This window comes from Podarcis erhardii (genome assembly GCF_964252035.2).
Source record: "Podarcis erhardii genome assembly, chromosome: 15".
NCBI lineage: Eukaryota > Metazoa > Chordata > Lepidosauria > Squamata > Lacertidae > Podarcis > Podarcis erhardii.
This window is the reverse complement of record NC_138505.1, coordinates 36,571,916-36,588,902: the sequence shown is the minus strand read 5'-3', so window position 1 is coordinate 36,588,902 and position 16,987 is coordinate 36,571,916. Positions and strand designations below refer to the sequence as shown.

At 42.9% G+C, this 16,987-nt stretch overlaps 2 protein-coding genes across 3 annotated transcripts in view; one reads left to right on the top strand and one right to left on the bottom strand.

The window, feature by feature from the left end:
• RAN (RAN, member RAS oncogene family) overlaps positions 1 to 16,987 on the top strand; it is a 71,432-nt gene that overhangs the window by 5,490 nt on the left and 48,955 nt on the right. The gene's annotated exons all lie outside the window — the stretch shown is intronic.
• The window catches only part of STX2 (syntaxin 2), a 32,616-nt gene continuing 23,494 nt past the window's right edge, over positions 7,866 to 16,987 (bottom strand). The window contains exons 9-11 of one of the 2 annotated variants that reach the window (XM_081842294.1): positions 14,717 to 14,827; positions 10,972 to 11,099; positions 7,866 to 9,792 (exon numbers count right to left, since the gene is read on the bottom strand). In XM_081842294.1, the coding sequence (XP_081698420.1) occupies positions 11,016 to 11,099; positions 14,717 to 14,827 (195 nt within the window). In that variant the 3' untranslated portion in view covers positions 7,866 to 9,792; positions 10,972 to 11,015. The remainder of the gene's footprint in view (positions 9,793 to 10,971; positions 11,100 to 14,716; positions 14,828 to 16,987) is intronic. The other variant, XM_081842295.1, reaches the window with a different exon arrangement.

Genomic DNA, 16,987 nt, shown 5'->3' with positions numbered 1-16,987 from the left:
CCATCTTTCCTGATCATTGACCAGGTTGACTGGGACTGATGGGAGTTGGAGTCCTCACAATACATGGAAGCTGTCCTTGCTTCCGTCCAAAATACAACATGACAGACGCTCTTACTTGTGAGATATTCATTTTGACTAAGAAATCTCTCTCTCTCTCTCTCTCTCTCTCTCTCTCTCTCTCTCTCTCTCTCGTGTGTGTGTATACACACACTATCAATATCTCACACACCTACCCCTTTGACTTACAAAAACAGCCACAAAAACTAGTTGCGAAGAAATGGCTCTAGGGATTTCAGAGGGCAGTGCCATTGGATTCCAGTCAATAAGCTGCCTTTGTCTTCCATCCTGGAAAGATGGAAGGCACTTTCCCCAAAGCTATGTTTATTTCTACATCATACTGCTCATGGCATCAATCATGTCACTAACCCATCCGTGATTTGGTTTTAATAAGCAGCAGCTGCTGGAGAAAGTGAGATGAAGCAGATAGGAATTGTTGTGATGGACCGGGGGGCGGTGGCGTTTAACTCTTTGCCCCTTCACAATCTAATTCCGGGGAGTTAGAGCTTCCTCCTGGGGCAAACAGCACTGGGACCGTGTTCCGGATCAGAACCATGATAGGGACAAAGGGTTAAAGCCCCCCTGCCTTCAGTGCCACATGTCTCAGGCTAATTCACTACAATTTATTTTATCTTATTTATATCATGTCTAGTGACATGACTGACTTCATGTTAAGTCTGATGACTCACAGCACCCGTTTCATCTTTCTTCACCTAGATTAAACCTGTGATTCCTTCCTGACCTTCACCTCTTACTTTTAATCAGTGGTGTATAACAAACGGTATGCCTTCCTTTCACAAACGCTCACCAAAAACATGAAAAAGCAGAAGATAAATATGCCAGGTTCGTTCATACCTGGTGGTCTCTACTAAAAGCCTGGAATTTTGAAACTACAAAACAGGTTTCCCTTTGAAATGTCCATGACTACACCACTTGGGCACTGGAATATTAACTGGCCCTTATGAACAGGCTGTGGTGCTGACCTCAAAATAAGTAATTCAACTGCAACGCCTTCAGCAAATGCAATTTTCATTCTCTCGAAACAGTTCATTTTGCTGTGAATGAACAGTGTCGGGAAAATTGAATCAAACTGTGATGCTTTACCCACTGATAGTTTGGCCAATGAATATTTAACAGGAGAGGTTCCTATTAAGCATTAACACGTCAAGTGAATGGCAGAGCAAAAGAGGGAACAAGTTGCCATATGCTTGGATTTACTCATTGATTATATGTGTGTTTGTGTATTCCTGCACTCATAATGGGTACCTTAAAAGAGGGGAAAGAAAACCTTCCACTTGAAGAACATCTCAACGGTGGTACCTGAATTACCTGGTTCATGAGCTAGATTCAAATCTGAACTTTCAAGCCAGAGCTTCACACTGCATAGCTCCAAGAAACAACTGTCAGCACGGTAGCAGGAAGCTGAGGAAGGCTTGCACTTTGACCTTCACCTAGTCAGCAGGTAGAGAAATACTCCTGAAATTCTCCAAATTTCTCTCCAGATTCTGGAGTTCCAAATTGGTGGATCTTGTTACCGAGGTGAAATCAGCAAATTAGAAATCCACCATTGTTTAGAGTCAGGGATGGGGTGTGTTGCTGGACCACAAACCCCCACTACCCCAGCCAGCATGGGCAATGGTCAGGGTTTATGAGAGTTGTAGTCCAAGAACACAGCTTATGCTTCCCTCCCTTAACTTTACAAGGATGCTTAGTAAAGTGCATTATCTAGATGTGTGGTTACCAAGGAGATGGAAAAGGGACGATATGCTGGTATCTGGTTTGTCTGTGTGTCTTTAAATGGATGTGGACTGGAATGCATATGTCTGTCATGGTCTTGAGCTCAGAGGAGGAGGCAGCCAGGTACTGCAACGTGTTGTACGCAGGGCTACCTCTGAAGATGGTTCGGAAACTTCAGCTGGTGCAGAATTCAGTGGCCAGGTTGGGGCAAGACAGTTTGAGCCTATAACACCAATCCTGGCCCAGCTCCACTGGCTGCTGGACCCAGTTCAAAGTGCTGGTTTTGACCTATAAAGCCTTAAACAGCTGAGGACCACAATATCTCAAGGACCACCTCTGTCCATGTCACGGTCTGGTTCACGGGCGAAGTCCCGGCAGGGGACATCAGGACCAGGGGCAAGATGGCAGGGTGGAAGCAGGAACGGGCATCCACAAGCCAGGAGTCAGAAAGCCAAGAGTCCAAAGGTCAGAGAGCCAGGAGACAAGAAGCCAAGGGTCTGAGGGTCAGGAAGCAAGGAGTCACAAAGTCAAGGGTCCAGGGATCAAGAAGCAAGGAGTCACAAGTCAGGGGTCCGAAGATCAAGAAGCAAGGGGTCACAAAGTCAAACACAGCAAGGCAGGGAATGTGTTGCTGTGGCAAAGAGCCAAAGGGAAATGCTGACCTTATATCCCTTCCCGGCTCTTGCCAACAGGTGCTGTGAGTTATCAATCAGCCTCACCTGTGTGGCTGCACCTTGTTTCTTCAGAACAAACTTAGGAAGGCTCCAGTCCTGCAAAGTCCTATTGGTCACAGGGCCTGGCTCCTGCACACACACCTGACAGCCCATGTGAACTTACCCAGACCTTGCAACCATCATCTGAGGCCAGGGGCGCCGACTTATAAAAAATATTGGGGGGGCGGGGGCCCATACTGACATAAAAAATATTGGGGGGGCCCAAGACCTCCAAACCGCTGCTGCTGGGGGAACGAAAGGGGCGAGCCCCGGGCTGCCCCGACCTTAAGTGAACCTGTGAGGGCCTGCCCTTTGCGGCAGCCGATTGGCTGCCGCCGTGGGCGGTGAATATTAATGAGCTAGGGGGAATCCCCGCTTCTCGCGGGGCTGACGCCAGCCCCGCGAGATTATAGATGGGTCGAGAGCCCGCAACCCCACTCCCTCTCTAGATCGGGAGTGGCTTTGTTTTAACTCATTACTGAATGTATTTTAAAAGGTAACTATCGTCAAACAAGGAAAATAAAAAATACCAACATAATTTTGTGATTTTACAAAGCATAATATAACTAATAATTTTTTTTAATTATTGGGGGGGCAGAGCCCCCCCAAACGAATTTTTGAGGGGGCTCGGGCCCCCTCAGGCCCCATGGAGTCGGCGCCTATGTCTGAGGCCCTTCTTCATGTGCCTCCTCCAGGAGAGGTCTCGAGGGTGGCAACACAGGAACAGGCCTATTCTGCAGTGGCTTTGAATTTTAAAAGGTGGATGTGTTTTGGTTCAGATACTGTTTTGGGAAGTGCAAATCAGGTAGACGTCCCTTTAAATGCAACCTGCACTGAATTACTTCCCCATTCCTGTTTCTGAGCCCAGTCCTGGGCAAAATTGGCCCTTGCCGTGCTCCCTGATAATGTCAGGGAGCATGCTTATCCTCCTCCACTTGCCACCAAATGAATGGTGAGCATCACAAGCCTCTCCTTCCCTCCCACCCACATGCCTCCCTTCCTTGTTGTTTCGTGGTGCTTAATTTCCAATTGGAGCCCTGGGTTTGGAGGTAGGAAAGAAACCTTCCATTTCACTGCAGCCAGAAGTAAGGGTTGCATCCAATGCTAGTCTTACCAAGAGCATTAATGAACCCAAGTCAAGTAATGTCCATTAATATAAATAGGTCTACTCTGAGTAGGACTCACATTGGAGGCAACCCCAAAACTCCTTTTTGAGGGGTTGCGGTGAGGTTAGGAAAGCTTTCTGGCACTGCAACAGAACCAACTTGATATCAGGCAAGTCCCTGGTTCATTGTCATGTGTTACTTCCAGTGGGAAGAATCCTGAATTTCCCGTGGAACACAAGACAGTCTGTACTGTCCACAACACCTTGCTTTTCTTCTTAAGGCTCACAGAGCTTCTCGTTTTCTCCGCAGTTCCGAATTCACTTTTATGGGCTTGGTCCTCTGGCACCAAAGTTCCTTTTATTCCTCTGAGCTGTGTTTTAGGCTGTGGAGCATAATTTCCTATCAGGGAAACCGCAAATAGGACCTTCCTCAAGAACATTTGCCTTCAGAACTTTAGCATTTGGTTTACATTCACAAGCATAAGGTCCTTCAAATTTATACAGGTCACACAATCCACATTTTCTGGCAGTGGAATTTGGACTACCTCAGCTGGACAGTATATTGGATTTGATTTGTGCTCCATCCACAACATATCCTTTTAAAACAATTTCATACCACTTTAAACATATGTGGCTTCCCCTGAAAGAACACTTCCTGTGAACTGTTGTTTGCCAAAGGTGCTAAAAGGTGGTTAGATGTGGCTGAAAGGCACTGTTCCTGGCAAAACTGAGATCACTGATGCATACCCACCAACATTCCTCATAAAAATAGGGACATTATTTTCTAAAGAATAGACTCAGAGGAAGGGCAGGATGCAAACTGAATAAATTATAATGATTATAAGAGATATGTCTGTCCACGTGGTATTGTTCTATGGGGGGGTATTGTTGCAGCTAAAAGCAACAAAAAACACTTCAAGCTTCAAGACACTTGGGACACCACCAAAGAACTGTTTTTGGGATTGCTCTCAAATCTTGGCCAAAGCTGCCAGAGAATTCATTTAGAAATGGTCTTCATTTGGGCTTAGTCTGCTCAGAGCAGCAATTTCTGGGCTGACCTGCCGCCATCACAATCCACACTGTTCCCTTTTTGCTGCAGTTTCATTTCTATCAAATGTTGCATTAGCCTTTTCACTGTTTGCCATTTATTGTAATTAAATTGCGTGTGATTCTATGCCATTTACGTTCATCTCAATGTAAAGGAAACACCAACATGCTGTAAACCAAAATCATTAGGTTTCATTTGTGGACTTAAGAGCAACCATGTGAACAAATACTAGTTGGGTTCACTCAACTGATTTCTGTTCCTGACTACAGATGAATATGCAAATTGCTTCAATTTCTACTTCCATTTTCATTTTTGTTGGAATTCTCCGACATCCCTTATTCCCACCAAGCCGATTTTCAAAACACCTGCTCAGGTGAGTGGAGCTGGGGCAACCCCTTAAAAGCCAGCTGCCGGCTCCGCTCCCTTGAGCAAATATTTTGAAAATGACATGTTGTTAAGCTTACCTACCCAGGGACTGCTTAAGAACTCAGATTCCTCTTTGGACACTGAAGAGAAAACTGCAAGCAGCCCAGAGAATTGTTGGGGCTGCCTAAAAATTCTGCAAATAAAATATAAGGACTCTCCCCAATATGAGCTCCTCTGACTTGTAGGCAGTATATAATCGTCTCTTGCAAGCTTTCTCTTTTTCCCAGGTTTGCAATGCCACAGCTTGGGCCATCTGCATCTCTCAGCTTCTCAGCTCTAGCAACTGACCTGAGATTCTGGGTTGCTAATCTGTACGTTGTTGGACTTCAACTCCCATGAGCCCCAACCAGCACAACCAGGAATTATGGGAGATGTAGTCCAGCAACATCTAGAGGGCCCACAGGTTAGCCACCACAATCTATGCAGTGCCATCTGCTTATGTGATACTTTATTAAGGAAACAGAAGCAAAAATGATTGTTCCTTGCCCTCAAGGAGCTTACACTCTGAATTTTGATGTTTGGGAATACAGAACAAGGGCAACAAAGCAAACGACTGAGGTAATTTACTGCCCATGGTAGCTTAAAGGTGAACTGAAAATATTTCATTTAATTACATTTTACTAAGGAGGGAAGTCCGTGAAGAATTTAAGGTGCAGTACTAGCAGGACAGAACATTGGAGTCATCACTTTCGTTATCTAACCCAAACAGTGCACTCCGATTTAAGTCGTCAGCAGCATGGTATAGTTCAGAAACATTTTTTCTTTCGTCTTCTTTTACACCAAATCAAAGCTCAGACGCTTTGATTGTTTTCCACCTCCAAGTAAAAAATGCATACCCATTTTCTATCCTGCTTTGATCGGTAACTTTGTGGTTTATTCCAGCCTCTTCCTATTAGAAGTTTGCTCTGAGCAAAGCAGGGTGCCATATACAATTCTTTTCAAACATCAAAACCATGCAACTTACCGTTTCCATTTCCAACCCCCCTAAAGCAATTGACAAAGATGAGTTATGAGTCCACTAAATGCCTGCACGCCTGGGCTATCCGCTTCCTTGATCAGTTCCTAGGATTAATCTGCTCTCCTTTTCCTGCGTCGGCTGTGTGAAGCCGCCAGTGCTTTGTATCGTTCACCAAAATAGGGATCGCAACCAATGGTTGCATAAACCAAGAAGGCGATCGTGGTACATGGCTTATGTTGCTTCGCAGGTGCAGAGAGTGACCCACTGGCCTGTGTCTGTACCATGGCTATATTTAGCAAGGTATACGAGGCACGGGGACATATCAGAGAGGCTGTGGGTGGGTGGGGGGAATTCCAAAAGTTAATTCTGTTTTCCCATTTTTGTTAAAAGCCACATTTCCTGCTTTTCTCTCTCCGTTACTTGCTAAATGCAATAAATGGAAATGGAAAATATCATCGGAAGGGCACGTGCACATCCAGCGAGGCATTCCCTTCCACACTTCTTGGAATTCTTACAATTCATTGGTAATAATTGTGTTGTTGAAAGGAGCAACGGCAACCGCTGCTGTTCCAACTACCGAGGAGGACTTGTTTAGTCCTGTCCACCTCTCAAGAGCTTCAAGAGTTGCACAGACTCTGCCCCAACTCTCACTAGCCTACAGAAAACATTCAGCTTCCTTAACCAACCAGTAGCTTTATTCATAGCCGACTATAGAAGCCATTCAGCTAACAGCTCTTGAAGGTTACAACTATGCTGATGGAAGAAGGAACTCATGAAAGGGAGAAACAAACACGGCAAAGACTGTAGTGTCAGAGCAATAACGGCAACTCTCCAATGTCGTAAGAGCTGGATGATGGGTTGTTGTTTTTAAAGCCTAGTGAATGTTCCTTAACAGTGTGAGGTTTCTAAGCAGAGGATGAATGGCCATCTGTCAGGGATGCTTTCGTTGAGATTTCTGCATTGCAGGGGGCTGGACTAGATGACCCTTGGGGTCCCTCTCAACTCTACGATTCTATGATTCTAGATACATTATGATGCACGTCTTCAATGCCAACCTCGCTGTCCCCTAGTGGCCAATGGTTTGTTCCAAAGTTAAGAAACAAATATTTTGTTTCAATGCATTTATTAGAAGGCATCATTCTGCCTTCCTGCGCCCCGCCCTCCCCAAAATTAATCTCTGCAAGATGTGCACGTCTTGGAATTTCAAGAGAAAAGGTGTGGCTACATAGGGAATGGAACTTTAAAACACTTTAACAGAAATAATTAATTATTCCTACAACGTGTAGTGAGTAACTTATTCCTACAGATGTTTGCATTAAATAGCAAAAGATGTTCAGCAATCATTTTAAAGAAATGAATGAATGAACGAACGAACAATTAAGGTTATGTGTCAATAATTCTCCTGGAAATGCTACACAATGTCTTCACTCCACACTCCCAACTCAAATATTTAGAAAAATCTTATATTTAAAAAGAGATCCTATGTTGGTGTTTTTAAAGCATCAAGAAACTTATTTGGAATGTTATATTTACTAGTCTCCATATTTTCAGGGTGAACACTTTCCACAGAACATTTGTAGTGCGCCAAGATTTTATACACATCAGAAATAGCCACTATTACAGACACCATTTTAGGTCACTGCATGCGTCGCAATTGTTTAACAGTATGTCTTTCAAATACATAAAAAGTAAAATAAATGAGAGGTTACATTAAAAAAAAGTTCATTGCAAGACAAAATATACCTGCAGTTTATGTTTACATATATACATATCTATTATACACACAACACAGAGAAATAAGAATTCTAGGCCACATTCTGGTTTGGTTTGGTTTTTTAAAAAGGCACCCGTTATAGTTTATTTCACTTTCAGCATAAATATCGACATTACTATATTTAAACAGTAGCAAATCAAAATACACTTACAAATATTTTACACCGTAATAAACACGATACAAAAAATAACCAACAAAATTCAAACGTTTGGGTTACTTCAGAAATGCTTAAAAGTTGCTAACAGATGGACACTTTGGCCCCAAATCCAGAGGAAGTTATGTGTGTTAGGTCCCATTCATTTCAGTAGGATTTCAGTGCAACCAACTTTCTTTGGATCGAAGCTTTTGCCGTCACAAACACTTCATTCATGTTTTGGAAACTGAGAAGCCAATTCCCCAACAAAATCAGTGTTTTATTTAAGATTATTATTCTTATTTTTAAAGTATAAACATGCCAGTTTCTCTTGATCAACCACCCACTCTTCAAGGACCAAACAGAAATGGTAAAGAAGCAATACCTTGATTTTTGCTCCTTGGCAAAGAAGTGGCTGACTGCATCACACACAGTATCGTTAACGCAGATCTGATCTGTGCGCATTCGAGTTCCTTTGCACATAGATTGGAAGTATTTCAAAATTAAGTCAAGCTTCAAGACACTTGTATCTTTGCTCCATCATCACTTTTTTTTATTGCAGCCCATTTTCTTACTAGGCATTTTGAACATGGCTCACTAAATCAGCTTCAGGTGCAGGTCTTGCTAAAATTAACAGGACTTGCACAAGAGAAGAGAACTTGGGACCCAAAGATCCTTTTCCCAATGGGCCCTGGTGCGTGTTTGGAGCAGTGCCACCCATGAAGGCTTCCCCATTCACTTCAGCGGAGGTGGCTGAAGAAGCATGCAAAGCTTCCCTTCCCTCCATTGAAGTGAATGGAAGGCTCCCTTGCATGGACTGCACCTCTCATTCATTTCAAGAAATCTTGCGTCCTTTAAGCATTTTATAACAAAACTCTGAAAGAACATACAGAGAGAGCACTTAGCAAACTTCACAGTGGAGTGGATCTTCTTTAAAAAGAAAGAGTTTTATAGCACAGATTAAAAGTTATTCATAATAGAGTTTAAGTTTTAAAAACAAAGAGTTGATGAGGTCACTGTTAAAGAGGCACTTCAACTTCTACTTGTTTGCCTTGACGCTAATAAAAATGAATATAAAAAATTACTTGCTTTTAAAAAAATATCACACACAAATCTTAAGACGTATAGTTTAAGACCGTTCTTCAACATTAAAACTGGAGACAAGAGAAAGCCACTTCGCATCTCAATCTCAATCACATTTACTTCAGAGTAAATCCAGTTGCTTCAGTGTGACCCACCTCCAAAGTAAATGTGTTTAGGATTGAAGTCAAACAGTTATTTAGAGAACGTGGCTGCTTTAATTTTAAACAAGATTGTTATGCTAAGAAGATGAATTAATAGTGGAAAAAACGAAGCCAAATTTCAAAAGCTGAATGCTTCTGGCAAAAGAACAAAACAAAAAAAACCAAACTAATTCCCTAATTCTATACTGGTAACACTGATGTACCTAAAGTTGGAATTCATCTTTAAATTAGTTAGTGCAGAAAAGATTTAGCAGCTTTTAAGGTTACATGTCCATATGATAGGCTTTCCAGCTTTTTCTTGTTTGGAAGAAGAAAAAACAACTGTGGTTACAATTTGGTTCCGATTTGCAGGAGTAAAACGTTAAGTGCTATTGACTACTTAAATAGCTAGTAAATGGCCAATCCTGCAAAAGAAACTTTCATTATGGCAAGAAAAGGCATCTTTACAAGAACTAGGCCACGTTGGTTTCCCTGCATGTGTGATTCAGAAGATCCCAAACTCTTGGAATGTGCTGTTCGTTATGAGAAAGTTGCTGCTAGGACAATTCCAAGGATTAGAAGGATTACGGCTACACAAATTATTATGAACACCAATTTCTGCAAAGAGAGGAAAACTGTGATTAGTTTACCCCCCCAGATTATTATTATTATTAAATAAATGCAAAGATGCAAGAATTTACAATATGCACCCCCCAAACTTAAGCATAATTACCTGACAGCAGGCAATTTCAGTGGTAATCACATATAGTAAAAACTAAAGTCAAGGGACTTTCTGAATTCAAATATGTAATAAAATAACCAGAAACTAGAGCACTGTGATGTTGGTGTAGGAGCAACAAACATTTGGAGTTACACAGAACCATGTTTAACAGAATGGAACAGTGCATCATTTTTTGTGGTTTCTTCTTTTGTGTGGTAACACCAGAGTCTCAGGTACTTAATAGAGCAACAGAAGTAACTGGGATGTGGGGCTGAGGTGAGGCAACAGAAGAAAAAGGGACAAAGCACATATTCACATGGATCAAATATGCAGCAGTATATACAACTCAGCCTTTGCTTTGTTGTTGTGAGAACCAAGGGCTAAAATGTTAAAGGCTGTATGGAAGCCTTCATGGGGAATGGGCATAGATTATGTTTTGCACTCACTAGATCCTAGGTTCAATCTCTGACTTTTCAAGTTACAAGTTTCAGTTATCAGCTGCCTGAAAAGACCCGAGACCCTGGAAGTGTTAAAGTACATAGTACTGAGCAGCCTGATCTGGTGTAAGGCAGCTTCCTGCGGAGGAAATGGGTTTTGAGACAGGACATGCCACATAATTCTCAACTACCGCCTAGCAAGGAACCTTACAAAAGGAAAATAGCAGCTTCATCCACATTATCAAATATACAATACATGCAGACCAAGAGAGGCCCAGCTGGCAATTTGCAGCAGAGATCCAAATTCTCTCTCCAGTTCATCACTTTCTCTATATGTTGATGAAATCTGTGTAAGCCCCCAAGCTTGTGTGTTTCTACACCAACACAAAACAGATCTAGTCCCAGCGGGTATCACTTCATCCAAATTCTGTTGGAAGCGTTGGATGGAAATATATTCAGCAGCTAGCCACTAGGTGTCTCAGTTCTCACTATGCACATGACTTCTGCTCTCAAACACATTTAAGGGTTGACGTAGCTGTTGAGTGTAACCCACCAGCTTGGCGGGTGTGTTAAATCACCGCACTTATCACTGATGAACAAAGGTGAGCATGCAAGGCAAGTTAGTTGATTAGTACTTACTGCACAACAGCAGAGCGAGGCTGCATGCTGAGGTTATCGAAGCATCACTTAATCCCGACCGACAAGCCAATTATTAAAGCAAGTACAGCAAGCACCACCAGCACTATAATGAGAATTATCCACTTTTTCTGCCAAAGGAAAGTAAGGCAATTGTTTCAATTTTGCAAAATGGTGTTAAAAGCTTTGTTTCAGAAATGTCAAGTACCGTTCTACCACCCAGCCTGAAAAAGTCAGTATGGTGTAATGCAGGCTTTCTGGATCTGCTTTGTTGGTTTTTTTTAATGGAACCTCCAAGGCCGTGCCCTAGAGCAGGGGGAGAAACCTCCAACTTATGGGTCAAATATGGCCCAACGTGGGTTTAAATTTAGCCCATGAGACAGCTTTTCACCAAACCACGCCTGCAAGCCCCACACTCGACATCAGGTATGACAGGTACAGACGTGATTGCCAATACACAATCAGGAGTCCCAAAGCGCTCTTCCGATTGTGCACTGGGCAAGGGGAAACAAGCCTGGCCCACCTGCCAAATTTGGCCCACAAGGCTGGGATCCGGCCTGAAGAACCAAAAGGGTTTTCCACCCCTGCAGTAGTCAGGTGCAATATAGTGGCCATGGTAGAGCCAGGTGCAAAATCCTGGCCACAGGAGGGAGAGTCACAGAACCTTGAAAGCTATACATTGGAAAGGGCTGTAAATTCAATTGCAGAGCAACTGCTTTGCATGCAGAGGGTCTAACGTTCAACTCTGGTATCTTCAGGCAGGGCTGAGTGACCCTTCTCTAAAACCTTGCAGAACCGCTGCCTGATGGTCTGACTTGGCACAAGGCAGCTTCCTATGTTCTTATGAACTGTGTTTCCAACCACAAATTTGCATTTGATTTACTACAGATCAGAAATGCCAAGTCTAATTGAGAAAGTAAAAAAGTTTTATGGTTGCTACTGCTAACAATGGGGTGTCAGGAAGCCTTGCCAATCTATTGTAAATAACCAACCATTGAACAGCAATCCAGGGCAGAAACAAGGGAGGCCAAGGGGGTGAGTGGGAGAGATAGGGACAAACTACAGTGGTACCTCGCAAGACGAATGCCTCGCTAGACAAAAAACGCGCAAGACGAAAGGGTTTTTCGTTTCTTGAGTTGCTTCGCAAGACGATTTTCCCTATGGGCTTGCTTCGCAACACGAAAATGTCTTGCGGGTTTGCTTCCTTTTTCTTAAAGCCGTTAATACCCAGGGAATCCGCGCTCCGCAAGACGAAAATATCGCAAGACGAAGCAACTCGCGGAACAAATTAATTTCGTCTTGCGAGGCACCACTGTATACCACCACCACCCATTTTCTAAAAACAGTAGCTGGGGGGCATAAAAAATTCAGACAGCTGACCTCCTTCTCTCATGCCCCCTTGTAATTCAATAACTGAAGGAGACACTTCTCCCCACACTTGACACAGAGGACAGGATACTTGACTAGGACTAAGGAGAGTTGAGTTCACATAGCCCTGAAATTCACAGGTGGTCTTGGGCACATCACCATTTCAGATTAACCTCTCACAAATTTTGACAGCAAAACAAAATGGCTCCATGTATTCCACACTAAGCACCTCAAGGTGGGATACAGAAGCACAGAGTTTTCCCCAGACCATAAATCACTTATGAACTTTGAAGCCCCTTGCAATTTTAATAGAAAATAAATGCAATGCTGCGAGAGGGAGATGGGGAAGGTTATCATGGCATATCCCCACACCATTTCACCCCGATGAATCCTTTTCTCTTTTCTTTGGAATATACTCAGTGACATCATGAAGGAGGGTCTCTACCCCCATCGTTCAGCCTGGACACTGAGGTCCAACGCCGAGGGCCTTCTGGCGGCTCCCTAACTGCAAGAAGCGAAGCTACAGGGAACCAAGCAGAGGGCCTTCTCGGTAGTGGCACCCGCCCTGTGGAACACCCTCCCATCAGATATCAAAGAAATAAACAAGTATCTGACATTTAGAAGACATCTGAAGGCAGCCCTGTTTAGGGGAGTTTCTAATGACTGATGTTTTAATGTATTTTTAATCTTTTGTTGGAAGCCGCCCAGAGTGGCTGGGGAAACCCAGCCAGATGGGTGGGGTATAAATAAATCATCATCATCATCATCATCATCATCATCATCATGCCAGTAGTACCAGCTGCCCTTACCAGGGTGAGGGGGTTACAAATGATTTTCTGCCCACACTAGAGAGCCACAGGACAAAATAAGAATAGCCAAAACCGTTAAAAATAAGTTAAAAATAGCTTACTAACATCCCACCAGTTCATATGTGGGGCTGTACAATTAGCCCCAAAAACAATAAAGCCATTTTGGGGTCAAAAAGAAAGAATGAAAAAGTGTGTTTAAAATAAACCCATTCTGACTGTATTAGGTCAGCTTAACTTTCTGACCCACATATGCCACCCTGTGGAATTTCAGTTCCCATCAATGAGGGAAAGTGCAGGCTAGTCGTAATGAAGGGCTGTGTGGAAAAAGGAAGCTGGGAAAAAACGTGTAACAATACATGCAATTAAATTAGCAACGTTTCCACTGCATTTTTTTTTTTAAAAAACCCAACCCAAACACTCTGGCAAGTCCACTGCAATCATGACAAATAAACTTCAGTAGCCCAGCAAATTCCCTAAAGGCCCATTCACACATGCACAGACATAATGTGGATTTTGCATCTCTTGATGACTAGTAGCTGACTCTTTCTGAAATGCATCGTGTTTGTAGCATCTGTGGTATCTGATCAGCAATGGCCTGTTCACATGTGAACGTTGTTATGCGACTGTGCATTAATCAAGCAAGCAAGCAAGCGACCGTGTATATAGCATTAGTCCCCAGCCGTGTAGCATGTCAAATATTTAGCATGTGCGAGTATGTTTAAGAGGAGAAGGTGGGTGTGTAGCTGTGCCACACTCCCAACATTTCAGTGTGTGCATGCGCATGCATGCATGTATGCAAGGCCTTTTAAACACTTTGAAGCACTATATTTTTATTATTTGTATTTTACTTATTAAATTTATATACCACCGGAATATCAAAGAGCGGTTTACAACACAGATTAATATAAATAAGATGGCAACATTATTAGGCATTCGTAAGAATTTTAGCGATAATATAATAGGAAACCTTGCAGCCATGCAAGCATGCGTATTCTTCAGTAACATCAGTCTGATTAACGCAAAATATAAGCTGCAATCCGCTTATCTACTGTTGAGAAGGCCTCACCGGAAAACAGCAGGATTTACTTCTGAGTAACCATGCACAGGACTGTGGTGTACAAAGCCAATTTCTGACACTGTAACTTTATTAGGGGCTCTATCCAACTAACTTTTACTCATTTAAATCAATAGATCCAAGTTAGTCATGTTCATCAATTTCAATGGCTCCACTCTGAGTAGGACTCTAACCCTTAAGTTTATAGGACGAAATCTTAAGTTTATAGAACAAATAAACACAAATGTTTGGAGAAGAAAAGAGAGAAACAGCCCCTCTCTCCAACTCCTTCCATCAGTGAGGAAGCAATGCTACTAATGATAATAATAATAATAGTGACACACACGAAAAAGTGCTTTCCCCGACTTAAACTTGATCATTTATTTGGGATTGCTCCAGAAAAGGTGGCTTTGTAGCAATCTTGATTTTGCATGTCATGCCAAAATAAAAAAGACATCTAGCTAGCTAGCTACGCATGCAATAAAAGCAAGACTTGCTCACCAACAGGAAAACTTACCCTGCGAGCCTTGCTTTGGTATTTAACTGCCTTTTTCGTCTCTTCTTTTGCATGTTCTACATAATCAACTGCATTCATCACATTTTTCTCTATGCTGTTGACCATGTCACCCTTAAAGCGAAAACAAGAACATACAGCAGAAACAGAGCTTTATTTCACCACTGTTGGAAATTTCCAGAATTTTTTTAATGGCTCAGAATGAGAAGAAACATACTTAAATGATTGTACAACATGGATTATGTGATGAAATTTGCATTTTAAAGAAAAAGGGCAGGTTCTTATTAGTAGTACATTTGATGCTTAACTTAAGACGTATGGAAATCACAGCAGTAAAAGCAGGCAAGGAAAAAAATACTGATAATTGAAAGCATAACTACAGAAATGAGATATGCTTCCTTAGGACTAGCATTCTAACATGGGAATTTTATATCTTACACTCTCCATCCACCCAAACACACCCCTTACTCACACAGCTTCCTGTGCTGCAATCATAACTTTTTTTAAAAATTGTCATGTGTCACAGTTAATAAGCTTCAAACCAGCAACTCCCGAAAGAGTAAGGAACCAGTTTATTTCCTACAAATTAAATTAATTTCTCCCTCTTTCAGGGACACCAGACTGCTCTCCAAGGCAATATGTCCCCTGAGGAAGGGGCTCCCAGAGAAGCTATGCAATTAAAGCCCTCTACCTTGCTATACAGCAACTCTTTGCAATGCCACCCCAGCATTGCAAAGTGAGGCTCAAGTTTTTCTGCCTCACCTGTCCTTGACTACCTTCCCTCCAAGGATGCAAGAGCGGCCCTGATCTGCAACCTGCCTTTTCTGTGCAACAGTCTCTCTTACAGTGAACCAGCCAAACACAAGCACGCTGGGCCAAGCTCAGTACTGTAAGGCACAGTGGGATGAATGTCCTCCCTTTTCTTGCATTCACACCTGATATTCCTCAGGTGAGCCAGATTACACTTCCTACTGGCACCAGATGTTTAGCACCCAGCACTAGATCAGAGATTCGCTGTGTTGTGTGTTCACGGGTCAACAAGATTTGACACTCGGTCACTGCCGCAGATCTGGGCTGTACAGTGTTTGCACATAAGAGTCACTATGCTTCTGTGAGGAAGAAAAAAGGAAAGCATGCCCCAATTATTATGAAGACATGTTTTCACATGCTCCCCACGTGCATCCCAGAGACACACACTACACAGCACCTCAGCTTAGATGATGTCCTGCACAAGTCTGCCTAGGACCCTCGTACCAATGGGACCGCCTCTCCTGGTATGCCCTGCAGAGGACCTTAAGGTCCATAAATAACAACACTTTGGAGGTCCCGAGCCTCAAGGAGGTTAAATCAGTTTCAACTAGGGCCAGGGCCTTTTCAGCACTGGCCTCAACTTGGTGGAACGCTCTGTCACAAGAGACCAGGGCCCTGCGGGATTTGACATCTTTCCACAGGACCTGCAAGACGGAGCTATTCTGCCTGGCCTTCGGCTTAGACTCACTCTGACCCCTTATATGGGATTTGGTATATAAATTTTGCCTTGACATTTTTGCTGGCCCATGTAGGACCAGCATGGACAGCTGGTTCAGGTGAATATCTGATGTTTCCTCCCTTTATGGTCTTTATTTATGAGCTACTACAAAAATGAGCCCCATAAATCAAGCCGTATTTAATTAACTGTTTGTTTGTTGTTTTTGTTTTCTGTTACGTTTTATTGTAATTTATATTTGGTGTTAGCCGCCCTGAGCCCAGCCCTGGCCGGGGAGGGCAGGGTATAAATAAAAAAATTAAGAAATTAATTAAGATTAATGAAGTCTCCGGCCTGCCAGCTAACAGGCAGAAAGAGGCCATGCTGCCCTTCACGTCAATGGAAGGCGCTGGCGGTAGTGTGGTTTTCCTGTTCCATGTCTACTTTTTAGGCTTCTCTCTATGCACCAGGTAACAGAATGCAGGTGCTGTTAAGATGGTGGGGGGGGAATAGATAGACCAGAACTATGCAGCAGTCTGCTGGGAAACTCTCCTGCTGAAACTATAGTGAACAAGGTCTGAACAAGAGAGCTAATTCGTAAGGGAGAGCACCTTTAGATTTTCAGTTTTCTCCAAACACTTGGAGACTGTCCTTGCTGGTTCAGGGCTAGGTTGGAGGCATGAGATATTCCTGCATGAACCTCCTTTAAAGTAATTCCAGTTAGCAAAAAGTTAGGGTTCCAGGTGGAGAAATCGAAGTTAGAAACAGAATTGTTAGAACCAAAGACCAAGGTACTATCTAGAATGTAT